This window comes from Sebastes fasciatus, chromosome 3 (genome assembly GCF_043250625.1).
Source record: "Sebastes fasciatus isolate fSebFas1 chromosome 3, fSebFas1.pri, whole genome shotgun sequence".
Classification (NCBI taxonomy): Eukaryota; Metazoa; Chordata; class Actinopteri; order Perciformes; family Sebastidae; genus Sebastes; species Sebastes fasciatus.
In genome coordinates, this window is record NC_133797.1 from 28,924,483 (window position 1) to 28,940,258 (window position 15,776).

At 37.9% G+C, this 15,776-nt stretch overlaps 1 protein-coding gene across 1 annotated transcript; it reads right to left on the reverse strand.

Moving 5' to 3' along the window:
* Nucleotides 1-451: 451 nt before the first annotated feature.
* On the reverse strand, nucleotides 452-11,378 carry slc44a1a (solute carrier family 44 member 1a). The gene is made up of 16 exons (XM_074630017.1): nucleotides 11,144-11,378; nucleotides 10,774-10,860; nucleotides 9,279-9,421; nucleotides 8,153-8,289; nucleotides 7,878-7,971; nucleotides 6,937-7,106; nucleotides 6,254-6,343; nucleotides 5,655-5,797; nucleotides 5,245-5,431; nucleotides 3,535-3,703; nucleotides 3,231-3,387; nucleotides 3,012-3,095; nucleotides 2,790-2,927; nucleotides 2,467-2,703; nucleotides 1,100-1,174; nucleotides 452-915 (listed from the first exon to the last, which is right to left on the reverse strand). The coding sequence occupies exons 1-16, from the start codon at nucleotides 11,165-11,167 to the stop codon at nucleotides 895-897; spliced, it is 1,956 nt and encodes a 651-aa protein (XP_074486118.1). The 5' UTR covers nucleotides 11,168-11,378; the 3' UTR covers nucleotides 452-894.
* Nucleotides 11,379-15,776: the final 4,398 nt, after the last annotated feature.

Here is a 15,776-nt window from a genome sequence, read left to right on the forward strand (position 1 = left end):
TTCGTGTGCATAGTCTATATTTACAAAATGCTACACATGAAAATGCCAAAAAAAAAAAAAAAAAAAGATATTTATGATAAAGTTGTGATGCACAAATACCATTTTTAGAAGAGTTTATAGTTTTGAATGAAATGTTTGCTTTTGCAAGAGATGTAGCATATTTTGTTTATGTTTTTGGTTTTTGTGTGTAGAGTTTCAACCAAAACGGCCCTAATTTCAGAAATATTGCTTTAGCAATTGCAAAAACTGAATATTTGTATGTTTCAATTGAGCAGCTGCCCCCTGCTGACTAAAAGTGGGTGATGTACAGAATAATTGCCAGGATTTAACAGCATACTGAGCATACATGCTCTGATATCTCGGTTAAAATTCAGAGAAGTGGCCTGCAATAGACATAGAAAGGAGACACTGTGGGTTTTACAGATGTGAACAAAAGATCAAACAATACAACTTTGTGTTTTAATTTATTCAAGTATAAAATGTAATTTACAACTCGAACAGCCTTTGACAAAACACAGTTAGCTATCCATTTCAAAATGTACACCGAACCATTCAAACTATGTAACAAGGAAAACCAAACATGTTAAACCATGTCAAAACGTTCAGATTATTTAAAATGGAATAAAAAGAGAAAACTCAGTTATTTGTGAAAAGACAAAAAAAAAGCAAACCTATCTTATTAATAAAAAACACACACATTATTACCGCTATTAGTGTCAAACTTTAAATTTCCCTCTCGCCCTCAAAAATAAAAAATAAGACCCAATGCATCTTTAGCTGAAACTCGGTGTAGCTTCAGTATAAAATGCATCTTCCTGATGTCCCTGGAGTGAAATGTTGGTAAATTCTCAGTATGTATTTTTAGTAGTTTTGGCAGTTTTTCCTGACACATGGTCAAGCAGAAGTCCCACGTGCCTGCAAGAAAAAATAAAAAATCAAATATTTTCACAACCACATAATGCATAGTATTAGAATCACACACAACCTTGTGGTTATTCACTTTCTCTGAATGAGACATGAAACACTGTATTATTTTAAGCATTTCACAAGAATATTCTGTATTTGTTTTCTAACATACTACAAAGACTTTCCAACTCACCATGGACTTCATCTCCTTTCCATCTCCATCACCAGGCTTGTACGAACCCATTTTCTTACTGTTCTCAACATATTCCTGGGAAGGGAAAGACAGAATTATAAACCAGTTATTTTATTCACATTTTACTTAAAAGAATATGGCTCTTGTTCATTGTTAAGAATAAAAGTGTTATGGTAAAGAATCAGAAAGCATCGGGGACTTAAAGTTCATAAATGTCCAAGAAATAAAAAATGTCAACTAGGAAAACCCTTTTTTTCTCCGAGTTGCCAAATATTCAAATATTTTTTTTTTTTTTTTTAAAAAGGTCATGTAGCCTGAAGCAGTTGAAAATGTTGGCACTGCATAACAGAGTGAAAGAAAATGTCAGCCTCAAACAAACCACTGGGTCAAAATAAATCAATAAAAAAAACATCCCACACTCAAAAACTTGTGCAAGAACTTTTTTTCTGTGAGGTTTGTTCATACATAAAAATTGTTCCAAGTCAGTCAGCTCTCTTAACTGGACAAACTTGTTGTAAATCGCTTGTTTTAATGATCGAATGAATCGTTAGATCTGGTCATTAGCACAGTCAACGCCACTAAAATGTCCATATAAGACTACCTGTTCCACACCAACAGAAGACTTTCGAAGAAGTTTGCTTTCAGAAGTCAGTGGTGTTATTAGGGGACCCGAAACAATTACAATTTAACAAAGTTTGATGCTTAAAAGCGTCTTTCTAAAGCAAAGCAGTCCATGCCTAACGTGAGAGGCGGTCCAGGGAATGTAACAGTTATTAGACGCGAGGATATTATAGTCTACAGTGAGTGATCTTATACTGTCGGGTGCAAAAGCAGCATGAAGACCCTGAGGCAGCTGTAGGTGTGAGAATTCTTCCAATAATTACTGAAATAGAAAAGTTGCTATGCTAAAATTTTTCAAATATATTCTCTTCAATTTATGAGAATGAAGTTTGCTAAAACAGACCAAACAGACTAGACATCAGAGAATTTGGAGTATTTTCAAGTGACTGTAAGTCGGTCCTGGTCTAGACAGCATCAACGGTATCAACTATGTTAAAACAAAACGGGAGGTAAACTGAAGTGTTTACAAATGCAGTTTGATGCAAATTAGATTAGGATTACATGATGCAATCCTTGCATGCACACAAGTAATGCTGAACACCTTCTTCTGTTCCACCAACACTCAACTACAGAGGGCAATATATAGACTCTCTTAAATCACTCGGACGTATTAAGACTGAATCTGCTCTTTCAAGTGGTTCTTACAACTCACTGGGGCAGAAAAATGCGCTCGGACGAAATTATTATTTTTATTGCTCCATCAGATGTTAGCCTTTGTATCCCCTTTACACACACTATCCTCTCACCATTAAGGCCTTGTCCATGTAGAACTCGCGTCCGGGGCTTCCATCATTGTACTTTGTGTCAATGGCAAAGCAGAGGAAGAGAACGTCGACCACGATCTCAAAGACAGACAGGAAGCAGTGAGCCACCAGGTAGGCAAACAGACAGACAATGAGGAGTGGCAGGACCCACACGGTGTAGTCCCGCTGGTAGTTCAGAGCCAGGACTCCGGCGAAGGCTGTACAGGAGACTACAAGCACCTGAGAGAGTAGATATAAGAATTAACGTCAAATCTCACGTGAGAAAAATAGTTTCAGTGGACAATATGTCTCTGTGTGAGCGGTACCTTTGCCAAGAAGAGGACAAAGTCGCCCACAGTGTTGATGGCGGCCACTCGGAGGGCGTTCTCCACCAGGATGATGAAAGCTTCACGGGCCGAGGTGCAGAAACTGGTGCTGTTGATGGCTGTCGCAGTGTAAGCGTTCTGAAATGATACGATGAGGTACTCTGTAAATACTTGTTTCCACTGTACAGTGAACTAGATTTTCTTCAACCTGAAATGACTTACTTGATTTAAGTATGCGAGGCACTTCTCCAGACACCACAGACAGCAGACGCAAGCTTTCAGCATGCAGCGAGCACAGGCGTTTTCCTATGAAAAATGAAGAATAATGTATTGTATTAAAAGTACTGATGAGTGCCACGTACAGGATCGACATGAGGCCATAATGGAGTTGTTGAGTTTGTAGCATTTTTTAAATAAACATTGCATGATTTCACAGCTCACCTTTCCTTTGAGCTGGCTGTGGATGTACGTTAGAATGAGACGAGGGATCTTAACAAGCGTGATGATGAAGGAGCCTTTGGCCAGAGTACCCAGATGGTATCGGATGGTACGTGCCATGGCGGAGAGGATGGGAAGTGCTGGCAACTGGGACTTATTCCTTAAGTTAATTAGATATAGAGAGAGAAGACATAACTGAAATTATACAGCACTAAAAACTGAATTATCAAATAAACATGACAGGAAACACAAAACTGAGTCTTCCATGTGGTAAAATACATATTCCTTTCTGTTACTTCTTTGGTACCTTGTGAAGTAGTAGGTGACCACAGCTCCGGCGATGGTCATCTGCTGGAAGGCCAGTATGAACTCACTGACCCAGATGAGACCCACAGCGTGATACCACACCATGTACTGAAGAGGCCCTTGCATTTGATATTCAACCACACCCGTAACGTTGTTCTTTACCGGCGTCCCTGTGAAGGAACACAAGCGTGAGTTTGGGTCAGAAGGCTAAAATGTTTTAATCTACTGTACATCCCTCCAGATTTCCTTGATATTTTTGAGCATTTACCTTAAAACAATCTGACTTTTATTTGTAATTAATGTATGGCTATGACTACTAAACTCAAAACTTTGAACTCAATTCCCAGATTAGCTGGGGAGCAGCTGTCTGAGATGCACATCAACATATTCCATATTTTATAAAATGAACTTTACGCATTTTTTCACAATTACATTGTGCAACATCTCCTCTTAAAACAGCTAATAATATTTCCCACAATTCTGAGAGGAAGAAGGTCAAACAAGTCAAGAATTCAATTTAACTAATGTAACCAAAAGAAATGCCTTAGGATAGCTTCACTATATGATATATTTAGATACATATTAGGGCTGGGCAATATATCGATATCATGATATGATTTTTTTTTTGTACATAGTGTTTATTAATTTCTGACCTATTTATTTATCTATGCTGTTTTTAGCCATTTTCTCATGTATTGTCATGGCATACTGTATGTTTGTCATACTGTACTGTATATGTGCTGTTTGTGTCGCTTGTGTGGTCTGTGTTTTTATACTCTTGCTGCTGCCTCTTGGCCAGGTCATCATTGTAAATGAGAATTGGTTCTTAATTGATTTTACCTGGTTAAATAAAGGTAAAAAAATAAATAAAAATAAATAAAAAATATGAGACTAGATATCATCTTAGATTTTGGATATCGTAATATCGCACAATTGTTGTCTATTCCTGGTTTTGAGGGCTGCATTACAGTGAAGTGATGTGATTTTCTGAACTTACCAGACTGTTCTAGCTGTTCTATTGTTTGCCTTTACCCACTTAGTCAGTATATGCACATTACTGATGATTAATTATCAAATAAATCTCATTGTGTAAATATTGAAAGCACCAAAAGTCAACCCTACAATATTTTTGCAATATCGATAAAGGTTTTTTATTAAAAATACTGTAATATTTGATTTTCTCCATATTGCCCAGCCCTAATACAAATGCATTATGACGAGACTTCACTGTGAGCACCTAAATTTCAATTTCACTGCAATAGAAATTGAACCATTAATAGCATTACCTACATTTCCATACTTACCACAATACACAGAAACATACAGTAGTAAACATAAAGCAAGAAAATGTGATGTGATTTGACTTTATTTTTGCGCTGGCATTTTGTTTTGAATACTATTTTGATGGAATTAAAAACCAGCTGTAGAAAAGAGAAGTGGGAGATGAAGAGAGAAGTTGTTCTTTGGGTACGTCCTCCCACATCACGAGACCGGCACAAGATTCCAAATGTGGGAGTTTAGTCATGCCGCGAAGCCAGGACAAAATGTCACAAACATTCTACTTGTTTGGGAAACGGTAACACATCACTGATGCTAGGAACTAGACTAATCTAGAGTCCTATTCTGAAGCATGTATACACCAATATAGCAGTCTGAATTGTGATCAACAAACTACCAGTATTGGAGCTCCCCACCAGCCTTTTGTCCTCACCTGTAGTCCCGAGAGAGAGAAACACAGCGATCCAGTAGACCCAGAAGAGCATGAGGCAGAGGAAGGTCCAGAAAGGCTGCAGGGCCAGCAGGGGAAGGTGGGTGAACACTTTACCGGCCACGTGGAACAGGGAGATGGTGAGAGCCACACGCTTCCTCATGAAGAACATCACCAGCAGGAGAACCACCTGGAGGGTTACACAAACACTAGTGATCTAATAAACTCATTGAATTGAGCTGCAGAGTTGAGGAATTAAAATCAAACACACATACTTTCCTGTCGGGAAGCAGTTGTACAAAAATACATCAATTTAACTGTGTGACTGTGTTTAGTGCTAAATTACTGTATTTTATGTACTTTGTGAAACACGTATTGCTCTCTAGTGATAGTATCTGTGCACTCAGACTTACAGTGAAAACTGTAGCAACAATTGCATACACAAGCAGGGCCGTGACGTTGTCTGAGGCCACTTCTTTCCCAAAAACCGATAAGGTGTTACTGTCGAGGGCTTTTCTGTGGTCCGCATAGAGCCACCAGAGGACGCCCGTCCCACCTGCAACAGATCAGAGCAGAGTTCAAATATAACCTGAATACTAAAACATCCTCTGCTGTTGTCTTGTATCAGCAATACATAATGTAATTAAGAGTGCCAACATTGCTCCTCAGTCTAAGTTCACACCACTAAACAGTAACTGTGTCACTGTTTAAACACATAGCTAGCTTCCACTTAAAATGCCTTTGGTATTCCTTCTCATTATCTAATTTAAACTGCAGCCCAACATATATCATATTTTAATATGTAGGCCAAATGCATTTAATGAAATACATGCAAAAATACATTTGAAGTGGGATATTACCTAAATATAAATATAAATATATCCAAGACAGATAATCATGCCATGCAACTGTTGAATTAAGGTACTGACACCTTTTTTGGTCCAATTCAGGCACTGAGTGCACAAAATAACATCAGAATGAATTAGGTGGGTATATTGCTTTTGAAAGTTACCTAAAGAGCCGATGATTACCAGGACCGTTAAAATCCACACCAACACTTTGGTGATGTAACGAATGACAACCATCATGATCAGGGACAGAGCTGATAAGAAAAAAAACACAGAGCACATCATGTATGAGTGTATAAAACACCACTAACATGGACATTTTTTGTATCAAGCTGTAGAAAAGTGCTGATTTTATGGTATCTGTTCATTGTACGGTTTGATAAAAATATTGCTTTATCTTAAACATAAATAAAACACAGTGAACTATGCAATGTAATTAACCCATGGGTTTGAAAGTCAGTGAATGAGAAAAGCCCAGACTGTCCTGTTATGAATGATGTAGCCTAATACAACCACACAGATCAAACAATTGAGATAAAAGAGATCAAATTGACGTGGGATCAGTTCTGTCTTCTTGCCGTACCAATGGGAGTAGTTAGAGCAGACCTTAAATGAATGCCTGTGGGCTAAACTTCAACAGAGGATACAACGGCTGTAATCACTCAGACGTTTCCTGTTATTTTTACGACCAAAATAGCTTCGCTTCCGAAAGTTGCCTTCCTACCGAATCCTCATGAGCAATTACAGTTGAGCAGTGGGAGCAGCAGAAAAAATACAAAAAAAACATACCAGCAATGTGTCATTGTCAATTCATTATATGCCTAAAATAATGACAGATGTGTTATACCTAAAGCCAGCACACAAAGGCCCATGATGATCTCCTTGCTGGCCATCACCCCGGCGACGAGCCGCCGCAGCACGCTGTTGTCACTGACGAATGTGACGAAGGCCTGGGCGAATTCAGCGTAGCAGCCGACATCCACAGGAATACAGCGGTGTAACAGTGGGATGGACTTACTGCAAACATGACGAAGATGAAGAACAAGAGTTTATTTATTATTAATGGATAGTAGGGCGGTGTATTGGCAAGAATCTGGCGATACGATACGTATCATGATACAGGGGTGACGATTCAATATATTGCGATATAGTAAGTAAGGCAATATAAAGCGATTATTTAAATCTAATTTTATAAAAACGGTATAAGGAACACACTGCCATATGCATAAAATCAAATTAAAAAAGTATTTTTTAAAAACTTTTTTAAGCAATCAGAACAGTGGGATCTGCATTTGTTCATTTATCACAGTCCCTGTAACATCCAACATCATAGCACTACTTTGAGAGGACACATACTGTACACTGAGAGGGCACATATCTTTGCAAATTAAATAAAGAACTGACTGAGTTCATCTTTGCATGTAAACTATTAATTAAGAATCGATACAGTGTGTTTGAGAATCGATACAATATCAAAAAACATATCGCAATATTACATTTTTTAGATGTTTTCTTACACCCCTAATGGATACTCCTTGAAGCTGCAGACTATAAACTATGGCAGACTATCTACATTATTTATTTGGTCCTTTGTGATCCTGGGGATGTGTATAATTAGGTTAGGCTACAGTGCATATTTGTGTGAAATTTTGTTTTGGAATTAACCATTGAAATAAATAAACAATGACTGAAATAATGGATGGTAGGCTCCCTGTATTCATGATGACAAGTGATGTTATCCCTCTCCCCCATCGCTTTATTAAAACCTAAAAGGATATACTTGTTTACCTCGGTGGAACAGGGAGTTTGGGGCATTTAGTGTATCTCTCTGAAGAGCTTGTGTATCTTGTAGGAGAAATATCATAGGAGCAGAGATGAGACCCTGTCAACAGGAAAACCAAAAATTAGATTACATGTTCAAAACATTGAAAACATGTCTACAAGTAATGATAATGGTATTCAATATATATCCCATGTAAGTCCAACATTTCTTATTAATACATGTGAACTCTCATTTAATACAGTGGACATCCTTTTCTCTAAATCATTCTGACTTCTCTCACCATTACTCAGAGCAAACTGCTTTAAATCACTGTGAGTCTTCAGTTCAGCAGCAGGACATTTGGAGACACACAGGGCGATGGACTTGATCTTCCTGTTAATTAAGTCAAGGTTGCAAGGTTCTAGAAAGAAAACATACCTAACGGGAATAAAAAAGAAATTAGATTGATTAACTGGTCGATATAAAGTGCTGCCACGCCCTTCCCCTCAAAATAAGAAACACTTTTCCCTTGAAGAGAATATCAGTATATTTGGTTATTACTATGCCAGTGGGGACTGTTCTGTCTGCTCGGAAAATGAAAGATGGTGACATTTGCTACCCCGTCGCACAGATCCGTCTTTGTAGCCGAAACGCCTTTTATTCAAAGCCTCCATGGGCAATCAGCCCATCAATAAAGCATGACCCATTGTTCCAGTAAAACTGGGCCTACAGGCTGCATGCTGATGGAAAGCTAGTGCCCAAAAGGAGGAATCAAATCAAAGGACTTCTCACATAAATTACGACAAGAGGAGAATTCTCTCCGGGTGATAAAAATACACATTAACCTCGTCTTTCTTAGTGAGAAATTCTAAAAAGGGAGATATGCCCTTAAACTATGCTATTCATTCAGATATGTGAGGAACTGATATTAATCTACATTAACCTTCTGACTGATGACATCTTATTCTCTTCAATTTATGTGAATGAAGTTGCTAAAACAGACCAAACAGAGCAGATGTCAGAGAATTTCGAGTATTTCAGGTGAATGAAAGTCGGTCCTGGTCTAGACAGCATCAACGGTATCAACTATGTTAAGACAGAACGGGAGGTAAACTGAAGTGTTTACAAATGCAGTTTGATGCAAATTAGATTAGGATTACATGATGCAATCCTTGCATGCACACAAGTAATGCTTAACGCCTTCTTCTGTGCCACGAACACTACAGAGGGCAAATGAGGTCTCAACATTTCTACTTCAATATACTGAATCTATAACAAGACTGTAGGCGATCTATTCAGGAAAACAGAGCAAGAGAAAATACTTAAAAGGACAGCACAGTGGGGATTTCAATAAAAGAAAAAGATGAATTTGATGTAAATGAACCCCTAAGACACATGTTGAGTCATCTGTAACAAATGAGACTAACTTGTTTTCCTTCATGTCCCGGCCGCTGAGGGGTACTCCTTCGATCTTGGTGTTATTCTTGCCACAGGTGTTGCCATAACTGTCATATCCTGAGAGAAGCCTGGAGGCAGCTCCTGTGGCGATGGGAAAGGCACAAATGCACAACTGCAGACGACACAAATTAGAGTAGATAATGTTAAATATCTGCAGGATAACATGAAACACAAGTATTTAGTAAGTTAAGAATCAGATAGCACCATGCACTCAAGGTTATTCTGAAAAAATCTAGAATCAAAATGTGATTTTTAATTTGCCAAAATAATAAAAAAAATGAGATGTTTATAACCTGCAGTTTGGTTTCAGTTTTATAGTAAACCTACAGTAACTATAATACAACAGTCCTGCAATAAATACCATCATGAAGGTTATAAGGTTCAGTTTTTTGTTGAAACTATTTTAGAGAAGTGTTGGTTCAGTTTTAATGTCCTTATGGAGGATGAGATTTGTGGTGCTGTTGAACTCATTTGTGTTTAACTAACAGGTATTTCTAATTATTTGTCTCCCCCATATATCATAAACATCTCTCAGTATAACACTAGTGCTGCACAATTTTGCACAAAATATCTAATTGCGATTATTTTGACTGATATTGCAATTGCGATATTAGAGGGAATGATATGTTTTACATAATTATTTACTGAAAAACACTATAGAAAAATAAATATGGTGTGATCTTTGTGGGGATTTGTACCAAACAAAGACTTCTTAAGTCTGTAAGAATATGACGTGCAGGTCAGGAAATCTCTGCAGCACAGCAATATTTCATTTAAAATGGAATTTTGACACACATTTCACGTTTAACAAATATTGCACCTCCTGCGATTTGAAAATTGCAGTAGGCCATATTGCAATTTCGATACAACTTCGATTAATTGTGCAGCACTAAAAACCACAATGTAATCCAACAGCACCACAAACTACAGCCTCTAACGTGACTAAAAAAGTTTAATCAAAACACTTCTATGAGACAGTTAAGCAAAGGTTAGCAGCTGTTTGCATTAAAGAGCCACTTCACTGATCTCCAACTTAATTTTTTATCATCAATTGGTCAGCATGGCATTTAATAGACACGCACAAATACACAAAAGTGTCAGTTTAGTAGGTACTTCAGCCAAAAGTAATGCAACAGTCCTGCAACAATAAATCATGAAGGTTATAATGTTCAGGTTTTGTTGAGAGGTGTTGATTCAGCTTTTTTGCTGTATTGCAATATCATCCTAACTGATATAAATGGGGTGGACAAATTATTAGAAACACCTCTTACTCAATGCAATACAACAACTACACAAATTAAAGTCTCCAACATGGCCATGCAGTTGAATAAACACAACAAAGTTTCAACAAACCATATCCATATTTTTATACCCTCATGAATGTAGGACTTATTGCAGATCTGCAAACTACATTAGCTTTAACAGGGTGGACATATATGATAAATAACTCAAATGAAAACTTACCATGCCAATCCCAAACAGTATGAATATGATGAGCCATGGGATGTCCGTGCAGCTGTGCTCCTCCAGCGGTTTCCAGTCACGTTTACTCTGCCAAGGCATAAATAACAGACAATAGAAGATGACACACAGAGATATATCCTTAATTCTGTTTTGTTGTGAGTGCTGCTGCGGTTCAGTAGCTTATTCACTGCTGCTGCTCTCAGATCTGCAGACAAATCACTGAGTTGTTGTTGCTGCTGCTGTAAAAAACAAGCTGCTGACACTGCTGCTGAAGAAGTGACGCTTCACGTTATTGTCTCAAACTCCTCTGAGAATCAGCGTTACAAGTTTTAAAGCCGCCATAACTTCCATCATGTTGGAGCGCACTTACCTCGGTGCTGTTACAACATCCCATTGTGATCGACCTCAGGTAACTTTAAGGAAAACAAAACTTTAAGTGCCTTTTATTTAGGTTAAACTCATTTTCCCTTTCCCTTTTTCTTTGTACTCTATAACTATAATCCACACAACGTCACAAATAAACAGCTTTGTTTGTAACACGCGTTCAATTCAGAAATACTAAAAACGCCCATTAGAGAAACTCCATGAGAAACTCCCAAAGCTCTACAGGTAAACACGGAAGAAGACACAGTTCCTATGCTGCCTTCACGGGCTGTCAGAAATAAGCCTTAATCGAAATTCAACAATTAACAGCTGTTGTTTTAATGTTATCAAAGCTTCAATTTGTTTGTTTTTTGCCACTTGAGTAGCTTTGTGAAAACATGAAGAAATATAGGGTTAAAAAAAAAAAAACAATAATTGGAAATTGGGTATGGACCATAGACCTCCTTGGTTGCCTGATGACTGTATTCTTCAGATCAGCAAACATAATAGCTATGTATATATATGCATGAGGGAAAGTTATGTGTAACATATTGTTCTTTTTATAGTAAAAAAAAAAAAAAATAGCAAATCGGGATATAATATCAGTATAATCAAAACCTATATTTAAATTATAATGCCTTATAGGCCTACATGATTATGCAACTTCTCCATGAATTTAATGCAGTAAGTATCTGTAATAATAATAATAATAATAATAATAATAATAATAATAAGTATAATAATAATAACATTGGTACACACGTTAAGGCACAAATAAATCAATTGAAACACTGCTAACCTCAAATACAATTATCAATATTATTATTATTATTATTATTATTATTATTATTATTATTATAAGTAGTAGTATTAGCAGTAGTTATAGTAGTAGTAGTAGTAGTAGTAGTAGTAGTAGTAGTGTTATTTCCCATCAAAAGTAAAGTCCATGCAGGATTTAGAAAGTTACAAGGTGCAGTGAAAGCAGCATAGCTGTCTCCAGACTGGAGACATTCCGGACCTAAAATACATCCATGTTCAGGACATCACTTGTTGAATTTGGCGCCGTTTGCTGGCCTAATGAAGTAATGAAGTAATGAAGTAATGAAGGCTAAACGTGAAGAATTGTGGATGAAAATAATTGATAGTGTGGCCAGGCTTGTCTCTCATAATGGCAGAACATTATACTATAACGGCGAGTAAAGCTTAATTGACTAAAATGAACCGTGTCCCACACAGGTGAGTAACGTTAATGATGAGCAAACAGATTCAGACTTGTCTTCTCTCAAGTGTAAGTTATTCTTCATTTCCTCATGTAGGAAAAGTCTGCTTCTCCCTTTGGAAAGCTTCACATGTTGTTGAAGGTTTTACTTTCCTCTGCTGCTAGGCTATTGTTACATGCAGTATTTATGCAAGCCGTTAAACTAGTTTCACATTGAAAGAGGAGAGAGGGTGGACAATACGTCACTAACGTGGACCACACAATGGAGGCCACTTTAGAGTTCTGCATGTGTTAAATGAGCTGCATACCTAAATGTATGGTAAATGTTGGCTGTGGCAGGTGAACATTTCAGGTCACCTTCCACCATGGCAGACAGGTTTTCCTTATATTAAGAAATATTATTTAAAAAAAAGCAATTCTAAAGCCTAAATGAAATATATGATAACACTTCATTTTACAGGTCCACAAATCTCCCTGTAATTAAGTGATAATTAGCAAGTAACCTATTTGAAATTTCTTTGGAATTACTGCCAAATTACCCTAAATATTTACCAATAAATTTATTGGAAATTACTCTATTATAAACATTATTTTATAATTATATTCCGCTATTTCTCAATAACTGGTAATTCATTTAATGCATTTCCAGGAAAAAGAATACAAAGTTAATTGATATTTTATTTCCAATTTATTTTTATTTCCGTGTCTGCTGGTAAATAGATAATAATGAGCAAATAACTTCTTTGAAATGTTTGAATTTTTTTCTTATTAGACAATAAGTCACACAATGGTGAGATTTGTGCCTGATCAGAAGTGTCTTCTATTAGTTTTCCACCTCCTATGAAGAGCAGCGCACAGTCACTTCTCAAGCCTAAGGGCCCTATTTTAACCATTAAATACTATTTTAGCATATCATTATTAAATAATGTTTATACTAAAGTAATTTTCGATACATTTTGAGGTAAATATTTGGGGTAATTTGGCAGTAATTCCAAAGAAATTTCAAATAGGTAAAATGCTAATTATCACTAAATATAGTCATGCATTAAGGTTACATGATATATTCCATAATTCTATGATCTGGTACCACTGACTCAGTGTTAACAATTTTAAAGCGTTCTACCTAGATTTCAGAAGTGGCAGTTTTGTCGCCACCAGCAGTCTGTGTCACGTCATTACAGCCAGTTTCTTCCATCAAATGCTAATTGTTCGATTCATTACAGACTCTCCCGGGTGGCTCTGCTGTTGGGGAACTACAGAACTTCATCTTTGCTCAGAGACGATGCTCAGAGTGGGGATGCCTGCTGACAAAGAGACCACTGAAGGATGGTCTCCTCACTGTGCAACCTCTCTGGATGTGGTAGGAGCTTTCAAGAGACACACATATTCACAAGTCCAAGCAAAGGCAAAGGTTAGTAATCCCAGTTGACTCATGTCTCTGCAGTTTTTGCCCTGAGACACCTGATTTGTGTTCTTTGCACCGTGCTTAGTTTGACATACTATTTAAAAAAAAAAAAAGAGTAGCCATTCGTGGCCATTTCTGATGTTTGTAGTAGCATCTTTTTGAAGAAGGCATCACCCCTGCCTGCTGTTTCTTGAGAGGTTTCTTCTCCTCATAGTGAAGGTTTCCTGACCTGTACACTTCCTCCTGAGTGGGCTGGAATGTCAAACAGTTTCCTGAAGAGAAGTGCCTTGCGTATTATTGTCCTTTTGCTCTTATTGCACTATAAACTTTTCTACTACATTGCGTAGAAGAGCGGAAGGGAAGGTAAATATTTAACTGTGTCAATCTTATCCACTTTTCATTCTATGAAGGTACAGCAGTGGCGCTGGAATGAGTTTTGAAGTGTGTGTCTGTGGGGGGGGGGATTTTGAGAGACTGTCCAGGGTCATGCTCCCCCGGAAGACAATTTTGGACATATTAAAGTTAAATGCATCAATCTGGAGTACTTTGAGAGCAAAATTATGAGGCTAGATCTATGAAGAACTTGGTGCTCTAGTAAACAATGTAATCATAAAGGTTGTATGGTTATCATTATGCTGATGGCAAAAACAGCATAAGAATGGTAAACGAGACTGGGTGCCGACATCGCCACAGACCCCTCGCACTGAGGACTGTCCACCCCGGTTGACAATCGCGCCGGGAATCCCCTCCTTCCCCACAGGGAGAGAGGGCGCACTGCGCAGCGAGAACTCAACGACCTCAGGCAGCGGCGAGGTCCATTTTTTTCCGCGTAAATATACTTCAGGTTGCGGTTACATGAGACACAGCTGAAACGGAGCAGTGCAGACAGCTGCTGCTGCACAGATTAAAAATGAGAGCGTATCTGTACAAACACAAACTTCTGACACCCTCCAGTCTTGACATGTGCAAGGTGGACGGGAATGACTGAAACGTATTTTTTTACTCTGTGCAATATAGGGGCATTTGCGGGGAAACAGTGATTCGCAACCTTAAAAAGAAAGTGGGACAGGGTCGTAAAGTGGCCCCCTTACTTCCGACGCCCATGAGGTACAGTTGTGTCCCTGATAAGTGCAAAATTCCTGCAGACCTTATAAATAATCCCTTTTTAAAACAGAATTCTAGACAGATACACATGCATCTCTTCCTCATACCTGATAATAGCTGTTGTTGTATCAGTATGGATTAAAAGCAACAAAAAAATTTGAATAAAGAAACAGAGATCTTGCAGGAGCAGAACATATGATGAACACTACACCATTTGAACGTATGTGCGCGAACAAGGGCAGATGTCGGGCGGTTACATTTGGAACCAAAATGCAAACTACCATGGAGCGGAAACTTAAGTGTTCAGAGGTCTCTCTCATCATATGATGAAACAGCTCCTGGCCCCTCATCCCCTGACTCTTCATCTCAAGTATTTCCTGCTGATGCTGCTTTGGCGACGGTGTCCAAGGACAACACGTTTTCCTGGATCTCTCCTGGAAGAGTCAATGCCAGCGCAGCATATGTTCATCAGAATCCTGGGTGGGGGGGTAGTAGTACGTCACTATCCTGGCCTTCACGAGGTCTGGTCCAAGCTCAAGAGTCATTCCTCTTAAACAACAAGACAAGATGATAAATATTATGTGGCCCTGTCCTCAGATGCTTTCAAGATCCAAGCTGTTAGAAAATGTCAAGCTCTGGAGGATGTGATGAATTCCAAAAGGCAAATCATTTTGGCGTGTCTACATTGCAAATAATGGATAGAAAGGATTTCATTGTGAACCACTTGACCTTTGTTAATACAAACAGTGCATCTTCCAAGATGAGTCATTGAAATCCAATACTGGCTGTTTCCTACGAAAAGTATTGTAGTTTTGTGTTGTTTAAATAAGCCAAAATCTGAGTTTGACTTCCAATATTAAAAGGTCAAAAACAAAAGCAAAGTTGAACATCTGCTTGGTAACCCAATTTACC

Excerpts from the sequence above, each read along its gene's own strand:
- slc44a1a (XM_074630017.1), bottom strand. The coding sequence starts at position 11,167 with ATGGGATGTTGTAACAGCACCGAG. Across the intron at positions 10,861-11,143 it reads GATGTTGTAACAGCACCGAG|AGTAAACGTGACTGGAAACC; the intron begins GTAAGTGCGCTC and ends ATGCCTTGGCAG. Across the intron at positions 1,175-2,466 it reads ACATGGACAAGGCCTTAATG|GAATATGTTGAGAACAGTAA; the intron begins GTGAGAGGATAG and ends TTCCCTTCCCAG.